General features: G+C 56.5%; 2 protein-coding genes across 2 annotated transcripts; both read right to left on the minus strand.

Moving 5' to 3' along the window:
* Positions 1 to 5: 5 nt before the first annotated feature.
* On the minus strand, positions 6 to 8,240 carry EI24 (EI24 autophagy associated transmembrane protein). Its single transcript, XM_063178408.1, has 11 exons — positions 8,175 to 8,240; positions 7,022 to 7,168; positions 5,197 to 5,342; positions 3,961 to 4,021; positions 2,892 to 2,958; positions 2,380 to 2,504; positions 2,029 to 2,148; positions 1,838 to 1,949; positions 1,010 to 1,121; positions 844 to 918; positions 6 to 729 (listed from the first exon to the last, which is right to left on the minus strand). Exons 2-11 carry the CDS (start codon positions 7,061 to 7,063, stop codon positions 558 to 560), a joined length of 1,032 nt encoding a protein of 343 aa, XP_063034478.1. The 5' UTR covers positions 7,064 to 7,168; positions 8,175 to 8,240; the 3' UTR covers positions 6 to 557.
* Positions 8,241 to 9,285: 1,045 nt separating this feature from the next.
* Positions 9,286 to 14,038, minus strand: FOXRED1 (FAD dependent oxidoreductase domain containing 1). The gene is made up of 10 exons (XM_063178309.1): positions 13,885 to 14,038; positions 12,638 to 12,882; positions 12,410 to 12,520; positions 12,214 to 12,332; positions 12,034 to 12,128; positions 11,764 to 11,865; positions 11,619 to 11,686; positions 11,388 to 11,536; positions 10,563 to 10,692; positions 9,286 to 10,487 (listed from the first exon to the last, which is right to left on the minus strand). Exons 1-10 carry the CDS (start codon positions 14,036 to 14,038, stop codon positions 10,128 to 10,130), a joined length of 1,533 nt encoding a protein of 510 aa, XP_063034379.1. The 3' UTR covers positions 9,286 to 10,127.
* Positions 14,039 to 14,082: the final 44 nt, after the last annotated feature.

Consider the following 14,082-nt stretch of genomic DNA (forward strand, 5'->3'; position numbering starts at 1 on the left):
AGAAGGGCTGAGAATCGTGGTCTCTCCGTTTAATGTTTCAGTGTGAAAATACTAGAGAAAAGTTGATAAACCGGCCCGAAATATCCAAAGGGGTCTGAACGTCACCGGTTCCTTCCCCGACCCGACAGAAACGGTACATGCACGGCACGGGGACGCTGTGCTCGACGGCAGCGGGAGCTCCCGGAAATGCCCGCCCCCCTCCCACGACCTGAGTTAGGGGAGATGGAGGGAGCGGGAAGGGGGACGACGGACACGGGGGAGACACGGGAGGGACACAACGGCAAAACGGGTGACGGGCTGGCGACCCACGGCCCGAGCGGGGACATGGCACGGGAAAGGCGTACAAAAGAGTCCACTATAAAACAAGCGCAGGGCACAACCCGGCTCCTGGAAACTCACAAAGGTGTTAAAAACCCAGATTTGTCCCCCAAAAATATTTCCAGGGGGAGACGCAGAGCTGACAGTGACACCTGGTCAGGCTGGGTCCTGCCCGACCCTGGAGATCGGGGGCGCAGAGGAGCCCGTGGGGTCCCCCCTCCCCGGGCTCTGGGGGCAGCTCAGTGCCCCGGAGCAGCCGCGTGTTTGGCAGGAGAGGGCGAGGAGGAGGAGGAGGAGGAGGAGGAGGGGGAGGAGGAAGCACCGCTCAGGGCGGACTGAAGGTAAACGGTCTTGTGGAAGAGTCTGTTGCTGAGGAAAACCACCAGGGAGAAGAGACGGAGCTGGAAGTGGCTGAAAGGGAAGAGAGTCCGTCAGCTCTGGATGCCAAACACCCCTGCAGGGTTTTGGGGAGCACTGGGGTGCTGGACAGGGGTCACTGGGTGGCTGGAAATGAAGGATACTCACTAGGTTTTGCCGGGGGTCCTGGCTTCGTTGGCGCTGATGATGAAGAGAGGGAAAAGGATGGAGAAGAGGCAACCACTGCAAGGGAAAAGCACAATAAAATACAATTAAATAAGGGGAACTCAGTGGGTGTCAGTAGGAGGAGGAGGGGCCAGAGTGGCTCGCCCACCTGATGATGTAGGAGGACTGCATGGCCGTGAGAAATGCCAGGGGCAAGCCAAAGCCGAAGTAGTAGGGCCAGTTCCTCTCGATGTTGGACAACCGTTGGTGCATTTCGATTCCTGCAAGAGGAGAATCCCGTGGAAATGAACCCGTGGGGAGGAGACACCCTCACTGCAGCTTCACTGAACCATTTAGGCTGGAAAGGACCTCCAGTCACCACCTTTGACCAATCCCCACCTTGTCCACAGACCAGAGCACTGAGTGCCACGTCCAGTCGCCTCCTGAACAACTCCAGGGACGGGACTGCACCACCTCCCTGGGCAGCCCCTTCCAATGCCTGACCAGCCTTTCAGTGAAGAAATTCACCCTGATGTCCAGCCTGAACCTCCCCAGCACAGCCTGAAGCCATATCCTCTCATCCTGTCAATTGTTCTGTGGGAGCAGAGCCCAACCCCTCTGCTGTCCCCTCCTGTCAGGGAGTCGTGCAGAACCAGAGTAACCCCCCTGAGCCTCCTTTTCTTCAGGCTGAGCTCCCCCAGCTGCTCCACACTCTTCCCCATCTCTGGACATGCTCCAGCCCCTCAATGTCCTTTTTGTCCTGAGGGCCCCAGAACTGGACACAGCACAAGGCCTCACCAGTGCCCACACTGGGGCTGGTACAGACCAGGCACCACTGGCCTTCTTACCACCTAAGCACTCTGCTGGCCTACATTTACCCTTCATCCCATATAAAAACTGATGGGAGCTCAGCCTGACACCCCAATTGGATGCTCCTTCAGCAGAGAAATGCTCAGTGCAGGCAAACTCCCCCTTTCCCTGCAGGAGCCTCCCTGACCTTTGTTGAACCAGCGGTACTCGAAGCAGTAGAGCGAGTAGAGCAGCGACATGTGGAGGAGGCTGATCAGCTGCCCAATGAGGTCGATGGGGAACAGGCTCACGATCATTCCCTGGCACAGAAAAGGACAGAGGGATGCTCAGATTTGGGGCAGGGCAGCCCTTGAGCTGTGGGGTGGTTGTTTGTCTCACCTGGATGAGGAAAAGTGCCTGCAGCAGGAGGTTGAACAACATGTCAGCGATGATTTTGCTGACGCTGGGGAAGGGGTGAGGCTTCCTGCCCGACACTTCGAACGCCAGGTCTGCGATGTCCTGCCAGCACAGACAGGGGCTTCAGGCTAAGGAACTCCAGAGCAATGGGGGCCTCAGGGAAATTAAACCCAGGGGGATGCTCCTGAGCTGCTTTTGCCCACCAGGGATATGCCCAGAGCCTGTTTTGGGGCAGGATTTCATCCTGTGCTCCCACACCACCTGAGCAAGCCCCACCCAGTGAGGAAACGCCCTCTGTTTGCTCAAGGCAGGGCCCAGGTTCCTGTCACCCACCTGAAACCAGATGGCATTGACCACCTTACTGAGCACAAAGAGGGGCAGGACCCAGAGAGCGCTGAAAATGGAGGTGAGGATGAATTCCAGCCAGGACCAGACATCACCATGTAAGGAAGGGTCACCTTTGGAAGAGAGACAAAGAGACACACATGAGGAACTGGTGTAGGAATCTCCAAATGCTTCCTGGCACAGCCAACAGGGAGTTTCTCCTGACTCTAGTTCTCTAATGTCTTTAAAAGCACATTTCCACCCAGTTAATTTTTATGTAAATGCAAAAACACACAGACAAATGTGTTTGAAATGGCAAGACCCCCAAGAGCACAGCAGGATGATCCACCCCTGATTTTCCACTGGACAATTAATGATGGGATTGGTGGGTACTGGGAAGAAGAGGAAAACAGCACAAGGAGACAGAGGTGTGAGGAACAGCTCAATGGGACAAAGACCCTGAACTCATCCACCCCATGGGCTGCTGAGCAGCCTGGAGCCCCCAGGGGAAAGGCACCCACCGATGATCTGCGCCGTCACCGACTGAAGGACGGGGATGAACACTCGGTAGAACAAGAAGAGACTCAGCTGCAGGGAAAGACAAACAAGGAACCTCAGTGAGGCACTGCACGGGCATTTTGTGCTCCTGTGGTGGCTACAGATCCAAGGCACATGTGCCTCTCCTCCCTCAGCAACCCACAAATAGAGAGGAGCAAGGATTTCTGTTTAAATGCAGCCACAATCTACAGCTGAACACTTTGACATTTCCATGCCCATCCCTGTAGCCATGATATTTTCTGAAAAATCCTTTCCTTAGAACTTTTCCTCCTGAGAAGCTGGGAGGCCTCAGGAACAAAATGTAAACAATGATTATCTGCTGCTGTGGAATGCCACAGGTGCATCTGTCATTGGTCTCATGTGGTTGTTTCTAATTAATGGCAAATCACAGCCCAGCTGTCCACACTGTCTTGGTCAGTCACAAGCCTTTGTTATCATTCTTTTTCTAGCCTTCTGATGAAATCCTTTCTTCTATTCTTTTAGTATAGTTTTAATATAATATATAAAATAATAAATCAAGTCTTCTGAAACCTGGAGTCAACATTCTCATCTCTTCCCCCATCCTAAGACCCCTGTGAACACCATCACACATCCCTCATACTCTGCACCAGTGTAATGAGAAAATGAAGCCATTTATTTGCTTATTTGATTTATAAAGTGTTGGCTCCATTAAGGATCAGCCCTATGAACCAGGCACAGCAAGCCAGAGCTGAGGAAATGTCTTTAGGATGTCAATATCCAATTGGCAAAACATTATCCCAGGCTATAGCAAAGCAAGAATTGAATGTTCAAGAGGAGAGAAGTTTCAAAGACTTGGAAAAGCAGATTGAGTTTCATTTGTGGGTCTCTTGAATAAATCTGTGGTCCTGTATCCCATAGTGAATCCCTTAAAATCCAGCATTGGGATGGGAATGTGATGGTTCCCAAAAATTCCTGCTGCCACCACTCACAGCCTAGGAGGGCTGGAGCAGCACATGGGTTTTCACAGGGTTTTTAAAATAAAAACTGTTATAAATAAGAATCTCCACATACCCAGAAGACACCTCCATTCCAGGCACAACACTGAAATATGCGGCTCACTATCCGGGGTTCACTGTGGGAGAGAGGTGTGTTAATGTCCCAGCACCTGGACAAATGCTCCCTCACAGGGGCCAACTGCTCCTGCCCCACATTTTGGACACCTTGGAAAAGTCACCAAGAACCAGCTCCACACCAATTGTGCACCTGGTTTTATCCAAACACAGAAATCCTGGAAGGAAACCCTGCACAGATTCACACCATGTCTCAGCCAGTGCAGTCTCTACAAGACTTACATCAGGGAGACTCTTTCAACTTTTATTAACTCCCAAAATCTGCACTGAAACAGAAGAAAAGCAAAGCTTTCTTCCAGATTTTTAAGCACATATTGTAGATCTCAGGCTTTGTTCTCCCCAAACTCTTGCCACAATAAAACTGTGACATCTGGGGCATGTTTTGGTCTCAGAAGGGGCTGTTTCAGCTCAGGATGGTTTTGGTGTCTATTTGGACATGCAAGAACAGCTCTGTGAGACTCTGCAGCACTTTCCCAGTCAGCTCTTGACATCAGAATGATTTTGCTATAAAGAAAACCACCAAAATTCAGCTATTTATATAAACAACAACAACAAAAAATTATATTTTTCTTCAGAGGCAGCCCAGATGTGGAGCTGCAGAGACCCCTGAGATGTATCAGGATCATGGGAGAATTTTCTTTCACCTTTCAGCCACGATAATTGGTAAATATGTCTCAGAATGTGCATTACTGCCCAAAACCTCTGTGTGAGGTGCCAGCCCAGTGCCATCAGGGCAGCAGAGACATCCTGGCATGGTCTGGGAGTCAGACATGGGAACAGATGCTGTTTGCTCCTGCATGGGGATAATTCTGGCATTTCCAGAGCCACTGCAGCTCCAAACTCCACAAAACACAGCAGGGCTGAGGAAAAGAGACACTCATGAGGACATTGGATCCAAGCTGCTGTTTCTTCCCTGATCCCAGCAGCAACAATGGATCTGAGATAGTACAAGGATTCAGGAGGAAAAGAAACCTATAAATCCACATTCTTTCAGTGGTAATTCAAGCTGATTATCAAACAACATAAAAGGCCTGACTCCTTATCTCCTGCTAACAGCTCTGGCTCCATGACACAGTGCAAAAAGGGAGTTTCATACCACGTGTTCCCCATTTATTGGCTCTGGCTGCCAGAGGAGAAGGGAATTACCCCATTTGTGAGCAGCCACACCCACACTCACTTCTCTTGCTTCTTCTCTTCCATGTGAAACCTCCGCTGGGCGAGGGCACTGTTGGCTCTCCTGCGCCTCTGCTCTTCCCTTTTCTGCTGGATCCGGGCATCCAGCTTGGAGATGGTGCAGATGCCCCAGATGGAGTCCTTGATTCCCTGTGGGCATGAGGAGAGAGGAGCAATGGCATGTGGCTGAGCCAGGCCATCCAAACCCTGCTGGTGCCATGGCTGGCCTCACTCCCTGGCTGCTTGGGCCCAGCTGGAGCAGCAGCACCACCTCTGTTCCATGGCCCAGTGACCCAAATCAATGCATGTCCCAGCATCTCTGTGACCAGCAGTAATTTTATCTGTAAAGGTGCAATTCTCTTCCAATTTGCACTATTTAAAACCCTGGCAAAAAATCAGAGTCTGATCTCTTGGCTGGCAGGAAGCCCCTCATCCCCTGCCAGCTTTCTGAGGCCAGTAAAATGGAATTACACCAATCTTTGGGATGTGTGAAGTCTCAGTGTATGCTGTGAGTTTGATGCTTATACCTTCACTAATAAAAGCATCTGTCCTCATCCCAGAAACTTCCTCCCACCAGCCACATCCATGCAAGCCTGTTAATAAGAGTGCCCAGAAGTTTTCCCTTACTCCATGTTTGGCATATTTGCAGAGCTGCCTCTCAGGACTTGGCTTGTCCAGAGAGGTTGTGGCTGTCCCATCCCTGGAAGTGCCCAAGGCCAGGCTGGATGGGGCTTGGAGCACCCTGGGATAGTGGAAGGTGGGACATGGAGCAAGAAAGACTTAAAGATCCCTTCCAACCCAAACCCCTCTGGGATCCTGTCCCATTATTCCCAGCTCCAGGTGATCCCATATCCATGGTCGTCACAATTTCCCTTTAAAATAAAAATCCTAAGCCAGGATGGTGTCACCACCCTGGTTGGGTTCATGGAGTTCTTGCCCAAAGAGGATAAATTCCAATCCCAAATTCATATCCCTGGCCCAGGCAGCTCTTACAGCTGTGTAGGAGCCCTGGGAAATGACACAACTCCTGCTTTTAGGCTGTGGCCACAGGGCTTTGATCAAACCTTTGTCTGTTTCCCAAACAGAGTTATTTCTGAGCATGAGTTATTGCTCAGTGACACAGCATGAGAGGCTTTTAGCCTGCATTTAACTCTGGATGATGGAAGACAAGGTGGGAACAATGAGGTGACACAGACCTTACTGCTGGGACAGAGCTGCTGTGGCCACAGACATTAATTTATTATTGTTGTAATTATTATTAAATTATACACAATATTGTACACTCTATATTAAAATATATTATAAACTTTGTGTCTTGTTATATATTGTAATATTATAATTAATATTATTATTAATTATAAGATTACAAAATATAACAATACACAGGGAAGAAGAGGAAAACAGCACAGGGAGACAGAGGTGTGTCAATATTATCAATGTTATTATTGATATTATTGTGATTTTTCATTAATTTGTGCCCAAAGGAAATTTGTCAGAGGTTCAGCAGCAAACACTGAGCCCTTTGCAATAGACACATCACACAACAATGTTGAAATACACCTGGAGACCCTTTTCCTTCCTTGGAAAAGTCACCAAGAACCAGCTGCACACCAATTGTGCACCTGATTTTATCCAAACACAGAAATCCTGGAAGGAATCCCTGCACAGACTCACCCCATGTCTCAGCCAGTGCTGTCTCTATAAGACTTACACCAGGGAGACTCTTTCAACCTTTATTAATTCCCAAAATCTGCACTGAAAGAGCAGAAAAGCCATGCCACAGGAGGGAGGGCGCTCCCGAAGCAGCAGGAGCAGCCCAGGAGCCTCACCCTGACGAGGTCATGAAGGAAGATTCTCACGCTGTCGGCCATCTCGACTCCAGCATCACCTCTGCTTCCCAAACTATCAACTACAGGGAGAGGGGGAGAGCCGGGCCCAGGCCTCTCTCATCCTGGAGAGACGGGAAACGGAGGAGCCTGCGGAGAGAACACACAGGGCACAGCCGGTGACATCGGGCTGGCCGGGAATGCCAGGGCCGGGCACACCCCGCTGATTGCCAACAGGATTGCCGCCCTAAAACAGGCCGGGGAATGGACCCAGCGAGCCCAGGGCTGGAGGAACAGCTCTTGGAAACCACCAGAGAAAGAAAAATCAGCCTCTGAAACCAAGCAAAAAGAAACCAGCAGCTACCAAAACTCGTGCTTTCCCAGCAGGACGCAAACCTCGCGTTCCTCCAGGCAGCGCTGGAGCAGCTGAAGTCACCAACCCCGGCATGGCAGCGCTGCTGCTGCTGCAGCCGCGGGACGCAAACAGTTTAAAATCATTTTAAAGACGTGTTTGTTTTGGTTATTGTGAGTCAAACCCTGCCGGGATCTAAGCTGCGGAACCAGAACTGACCTCCAGATTTGTTACCGAGTTAATCACGGGCAGCTTCCTCCTAAAAACCCGAGTCAAGGAACACCGTGCCGAGGAGGGCACCCACAGGAATGGGGGGGTGACCTGGGGGTCTGCACCCCTCACGGCTGAGGGGTGACCCGGGGGTCTGCAACCCTGAGGGGGTGACCTGGGGGTCCACACCCCTCACAGCCGGGGTAACCCGGGGGTCAGCACCCCTGGCAGCTGAGGGGTGACCTGGGGGTCCGCACCCTGAGGGGTGACCTGGGGGTCAGCACCCTGAGGGGGTAACCCGGGGGTCAGCACCCCTGGCAGCTCAGGGGTGACCCTCAGGCAGACCCCGCCGTGGCTGCCGGGGCTCCGCGTGCCCCCCTCAGTTCGGAGCCCCGCGCTTTACCCCGGGCTGTTCCCACAGCCTCCCACATGGTGTTCGAAGGGGACAGCTCTCAAATGCCCTCAGGGCCGCCCCCGCAGTGCCCAGCGCCCCCGGGGGGTTTGTTTCGGGCCGGGAAGGCCGCGGTTCCCGGCGGTGCCCCCCGTGCGTGTCTCCGTACGCCGCCCCCGGCCCCCCGGTCCCCCCGCACTCACCGGGGCCGGCCGGGGGCGCACGGCGGGACGGGCCCGGCTCACACGGCCCGGCCGCGCCCACCGCGCATGCGCCGCGCGCACCGCGCACACGCACTGCCGCGGCCCCGCCCGCCGCTGCTCGCCCCGCCCACCGACGGGACACGCCCATAGCGGGGCACCGCCCACAAACCCCGGGCACCGCCCACCGCCCCAACTGCGCATACTCCAAAACCCAGTGCGGACACCGCTGTCCTGAATGCAGGGGCGCGTGCGCGCTGCTGCCGCCCGCCGCCAGAGGGCGCCACATGCACAGGGAAGGGAATTGCGAACACTGGGGAGATATTGGGAATACTGGGGGGATACTGGGGGGAATGGGACTACTGGGAACACTGGGAACACTGGGGGGATACTGGGGATACCGGGGGGAATGGGCGTACTGGGCCCAGGAGCACTGGGGACACTGGGGGGATACTGGGCATACCGGGGGGAATGGGGGGAAGACCAGTGGGAATGGGCATATTGGAGCTGGGGCACTGTGGGGATATTGGGAACTCTGGGGAGATACTGGGGAGAATGGGAGTACTGGAGCTGGGGCACTGTGGGGGGAGACTGGAACACTGGGGGATACCTGGGATACCGGGGGGAATGGGCGTACTGGGGCTGGGGGCACTGGAAACACTGTGGGGATACTGGGGATATCCGTGGGGATGGGTGTACTGGGGCTGGGGCACTGGGAACACTGTGGGGATACTGGGGATATCCGTGGGGATGGGTGTACTGGGGCTGGGGCACTGTGGGAACACTGCGGGAATACTGGGGATACCGGGGGAATGAATGGGCATACTGGGGCTGGGACACTGGGAACACTGGGGGGATACTGGGGATATCCGTGGGGATGGGTGTACTGGGGCTGGGGCACTGTGGGAACACTGGGGGCTGGGGGCACTGGGGCAGATAATGAGGGGATACTGGGGGCACTGGAGATGGGGACACTGCAGGGTAGTGGAAATACTGAGGATACTGGGGCTGGAGGCACTGGGGGAATACTGAGGGCACTGGATCATGATGGAAGCACTGGGGGTATGGATGCAGGTGTCACCCACCTGGGGAATATTGTGCTCTGACTCCAAGATTCAGAAGGCTGAAGAGAAGCTTTATTAAGCTATATTATATTACATTATATACTGTACTATATTCTGTGCTAAACTACACTAAACTAAAGAAAAACCTGTGACCCTTTCCAGACAGTCACAACACCACTTTGACCCAATTGGTCAATCAGTCCAAACAACCATCACTGGTCCAATTAACAAATCACTCCTGGTAAACAATCTTCATAATGCATTCCACGCGTGCCAAACAGGAGCAGCAAGTAGAGATAATTGTTTTCCTTCTTCTCTCTCACTGCCTTCCCCAGGAAAAATCCTGGGAGAGGGAATTATGTCTCTCTATTCAGAGAACGTGAATACCACAGTGGGGGAAATGGGGGTTAGAGGGGACACTGTGGGGACAGCAAGGGACACTGGGGGAATAACATGGACACTGGATCTGGAGGATAGGGACGTAATGGGGGTACTGGGGCTGGAGGGGATTGGAGCACCAGATAATGGGGATGATGGGAGCACTGGGGCAATGGGACACTGAGAAGATACTGGGATTAGTGGGAACTGGGGAGGCAACAGGTAACACTGTGAGATCCTGGGGACTGCAGGTGCGGGAACATAATGGGGATACTGGGATGGAATGGAGTGTAGTGGGGACACTGAAGTTGTGGAAGGTGTCAATGGGGACATTAGAACTGAGGATACCGGGAGGATCCTGGTAGCCCCGGTGGAGGGAGCATGACAGGCATGGACCCCATTAATTCTCCAGCACGCTCATCATCCATAGGTCCATTTTATTCCTACAGGACACCACCTCTGGCCTGGGGAGGGGGTCCAGGGCCGTGCCTCAGTTCCCCCCTCCCCGCCCCCATCAGACCACGCCGAGCTCCTGCAGGGGCTCCCCATCCAGCAGCCTGTCCCAGCCCAGCCTGCGCAGGTCCAGGGTCTCGTAGCGGCCCCGGAGCAGCAGCTCGGCCAGGGCCCTGCCCGCGGCCGGCGCGTGCTGCAGCCCGTGCCCACTGAAGCCCGCAGCTGAGAACAGGTTCTCCAGCCGGGGGTGCGGGCCCAGCACCGGGTTCTGGTCGAAGGTGTTGTAGTCGTAGTACCCTGCCCAAGAGCCCCTGACCTTCAGGGATTCAAAGGCTGGGACACGCCGAGCCAGCCGGGGCCAGATCTGCTCCTGGAAATAATCGTGATCCACCGAGAGATCGCTGGGATCCGGCTCTTCCTCCTGGAAAAGGATAAGCTGGGGGTGTCTGATAAGGAATAGGGGGGTGAGGGATCTGAGGGGACCCCAGGGGCTCACCTCGGGGGGGCTCATCCCGCCCAGGTAGTTCCCAGCAGCGCCATCCGGACGGAAATAAGCACCAGAGGTGTCGATGAGGAAGGGGCAGGAGAGGCCAGGGCCATTGGGGCAGTGCCAGGTGAACACATACCTGGGGAACCCCAAACAGAGTGTGAGAGGTGCTCCTCTTGCCCCCCAGTATGGTGCAGTGGGGCTGGGATGTGGAGATGCTTGTCCTCCCCAGAAAAATAACACTGAGGAGGTCATGTCACTCTTAGGCACACTGGGGGATAATTGAAGTACTGTGGGGGTAATGGGGATAATAGGGCTGGGGGCACTGGCAAGGTAATGGGGACACTGGGGGAATAATGGGAGTACTGGGAATACTGGGAGAATACTGTGGGTACTAGAGCTGGGGAGGCAATAGGTGACACTGAGGGGGATAATGGGGACACTGGGATTGGGAGTATGGGGACATAACGGGGACAGTGGGGCTGGGGGCACTTGAGGAATAATGGGAGCTCCAGGATGCAAGACCCCACTTCCAAATAACAAACTGAGGAAGCTCAACATCCCCCCCAGAGGGTGGTGGGTGCTGGGATGTGTGTCCCATTCTGTGATCCCCCAAAATAGCACCTAAGGGTTCATGTCACCCCCTCAAAGACAGAGGATGCCAGGATGACACCCCCCAGAATAAAAGTGCTGAGGTGCTCCCTCATGACACAGTACTAAAGTACCCCCCAAAACAGCAGCAAGGGCATCACCCCACTGATAAAGGAGTTTCCAGGCTGTGCCCCCACTCTGAGCCCAGGAGCTGCCCGGCTGCCCCACTGTGAGCCCCAGTACCTCTTCCTGGGCTGGATGGGCAGGGCGGGCTGGCACAGCCCCCGGGGCAGCCCCTCTGCCTCCAGCAGCTTCCCCGCCCAGGCACCCGCAGCATTGACCACGATGGCACAGGCCACGGGCTGGTACTCCAGGCTGTCTGGCATGTGCACCTGGGGGGGCACAGACGGGGGGTCAGGGCTGCAGGGGGGTCACAGGCACTCTGGGGAGCCGGGGGGGCACACACACACTCACGTGGACGTATTTGATGCGCGCAGACGGCGGCGCTGACGCCATCATGTAGTTGGTCGAGGTGACAAAAGCTGGAGGGTTTTGGGGTCAGGTGGGGGCTCCTGGGGGTGGCAGGGGGGAAGCCTCGCTGTGCACCCCCATCCCTCACCTCGCACCTCCCCGGAGCAGCTCTGCACTCCCAGGGACGTGGCTTTGCGCCGGAAAGCGTTGAGGAGGGTCCAGGGGTCGAACCAGCCCTCATCCTCCAGACCTGGGCAGGGAAACACGGGGGGAAACTCCTGTGTGACCCCCCCCAATACATGCACTGGGGGGGCTGGAGCTCCCCTTCCATAAATACAGCCAGGATGAAGGATGCATCAGGAGGATGAGGAAGGATGTTGAGGGGAGTCTCCATGCCCTCCCCCATCCTCCCACATACCATAGGACGCCACAGCCACATCCTCCGTGTTCATCCAGGGGTATTTCTCCTTCAGCTGGGTGGGGGACAGCAAGGTCACCTGTGCCCCTTCATCCCTGGAGATGGTCAACATGTGGAGGGAGGTCAGGATGAACCCCAGCCTCTGAAACCCCCCCTGGGAGGGTCCCGTGTGTCCCCCACCTCTGCAGCTGCACAGCAGCCTCCAGGGCAGCAGCGTTCTGGGGGGATGCGAGGAACAGGTACCCCCCAGGGCGGAACTGGATGTCAATGGGGGGCTCATTCGGCACCCCAAGGTACTCCTGTAAGGAGATGGGGGGACCACAGTGAGCGGGGCTGGACTCCTCAAATTACCCCCGGCCCATCTAACCCCACGTACATTGATGTTGCGGAGGAAGCTGGCAGAGAATCGGGACATTTGGATATTTTCCGGGAGGGAAAACTGCTGCCGGATCCCCCCTGCCGACAGCACTGTGGAGGCTCTGGAATACTGAAGATATAAATACCCAAAGGCACTCATACTGATACCGAAGGCTCTGAATCCGCAGAACAGAAGGGGTTCAGGGGGTCCCCAGGCCCACAGCCTGCCCTGGGCGGGGTGTCTCACCGTGGGGTCCCGCTCCACCACCAGCACCCTCATGCCGTGCCGCCGCCGCCAGCCCTCCAGCACCTTCAGCCAGTAGGCCACGGACCAGCCCACCACGCCACCGCCCACCACCACCACGTCGGCCTCGTCGGGGGGCCGGGGGTCGGGGTGGGTGCCCGGGGGGACCCAGCCGCGCCCGCCGCTCCCTGAGGCCGGCAGCTGGTCCCGCAGGGTCTGCGCCATGCGCTCCAGGGTCTGCCCCAGCTCTGCGGCGGAGCGGGGGCTGCCGAGCCTGAGGGGGCACGGCCGGCAGCCCCGGTACCTCTGCCCCCCCGGGACATTCCCAGGATAGCCCTCAGGCTCCCCCCGGGTGACCAGGAAAACGCCCCGAACGCTCTGTGAACCACCAGAACGCTTCCAGTGGCCTGGAATGACACCAGTGCCTCCCGCTGGGAGTCCACAGTCCGCTCTGGGAATCACCCGAGACCTCCACCATGATCCTGCGAGAGCCCCCTTGGCACCCCCTCCAGTGTCCCCTGGGCCTGGCGGAACCCCCCGTCCCCTCTGAGACCCCCGGCCGCCCAACTGTCCCCAGCCCCAGCAGTGTCCCCTGCCATCCCCGCAGCCCCCAGGGATCGCCCCAGGCCCCTCTGGCACGCTCCCAAACGGACCGCAACCACCCCAGCGACCCCATTCCCAGCGCCCCCCATTCCCAGCTCCCTTCCATTCCCAGCGCCCACCATTCCAAGCGCCCCCCATTCCCAGCGCCCCTCTTTCCCTGTTCCCCCCCATTCCCAGCGCCCCCCATTCCCAGCTCCCTTCCATTCCCAGCGCCCCTCTTTCCCCGTTCCCCCCCATTCCCAGCGCCCCTAACTCCCAGCTCCCTCCATTCCCAGGGCCCCCAATTTCCAGCTCCCCATTCCATCCCCCCCCATTCCCAGTTCCCCCCAATTCCCAGCTCACTCCATTCCCAGCTCCCCCCATTCCCAGCTCCCCCCTATTACTAGCTCTCCCCATTCCCAGTGCTCCCCGTTCCCAGCTCCCCATTCTCATCTCCCCCCATTTCCAGCGCACCCCCATGCCCAGCAATCCGGCCGTATATCCTCACATACCCCAGCAACCCGACGTTCCCTGGGACACCCCAATTTACCTGCCCCCCTCCCCATTCCCCTTATCCACACCCAGACACCCCCTCCACTCTTCCCGTGTCCTTCCCCTCGTGTCCGCCAAATGCCCGGTGCGGTGCCGGGGACCCCTCGGGCTCTCACCGCGGAAGAAGTCGGAGCTGAGCGGAGCCGCGGTGCGGAGGGGGCGGCCCGGGCCCCATGCCGGGGTCCATACCGGGACCCCCCCCGGTTCCGGGGTCCCCCCCACAAACCCCCCCGCCCCCCGCGCGCGCAGAGCGCGCCCCCATCGCAGCATGGCCCCGCCCCCTTCCCTGTGGCCCCGCCCACTGGAGCGGGCCT

The sequence above is a fragment of the Melospiza melodia genome, chromosome 29 (assembly GCF_035770615.1).
Source record: "Melospiza melodia melodia isolate bMelMel2 chromosome 29, bMelMel2.pri, whole genome shotgun sequence".
Taxonomy (NCBI): Eukaryota; Metazoa; Chordata; class Aves; order Passeriformes; family Passerellidae; genus Melospiza; species Melospiza melodia.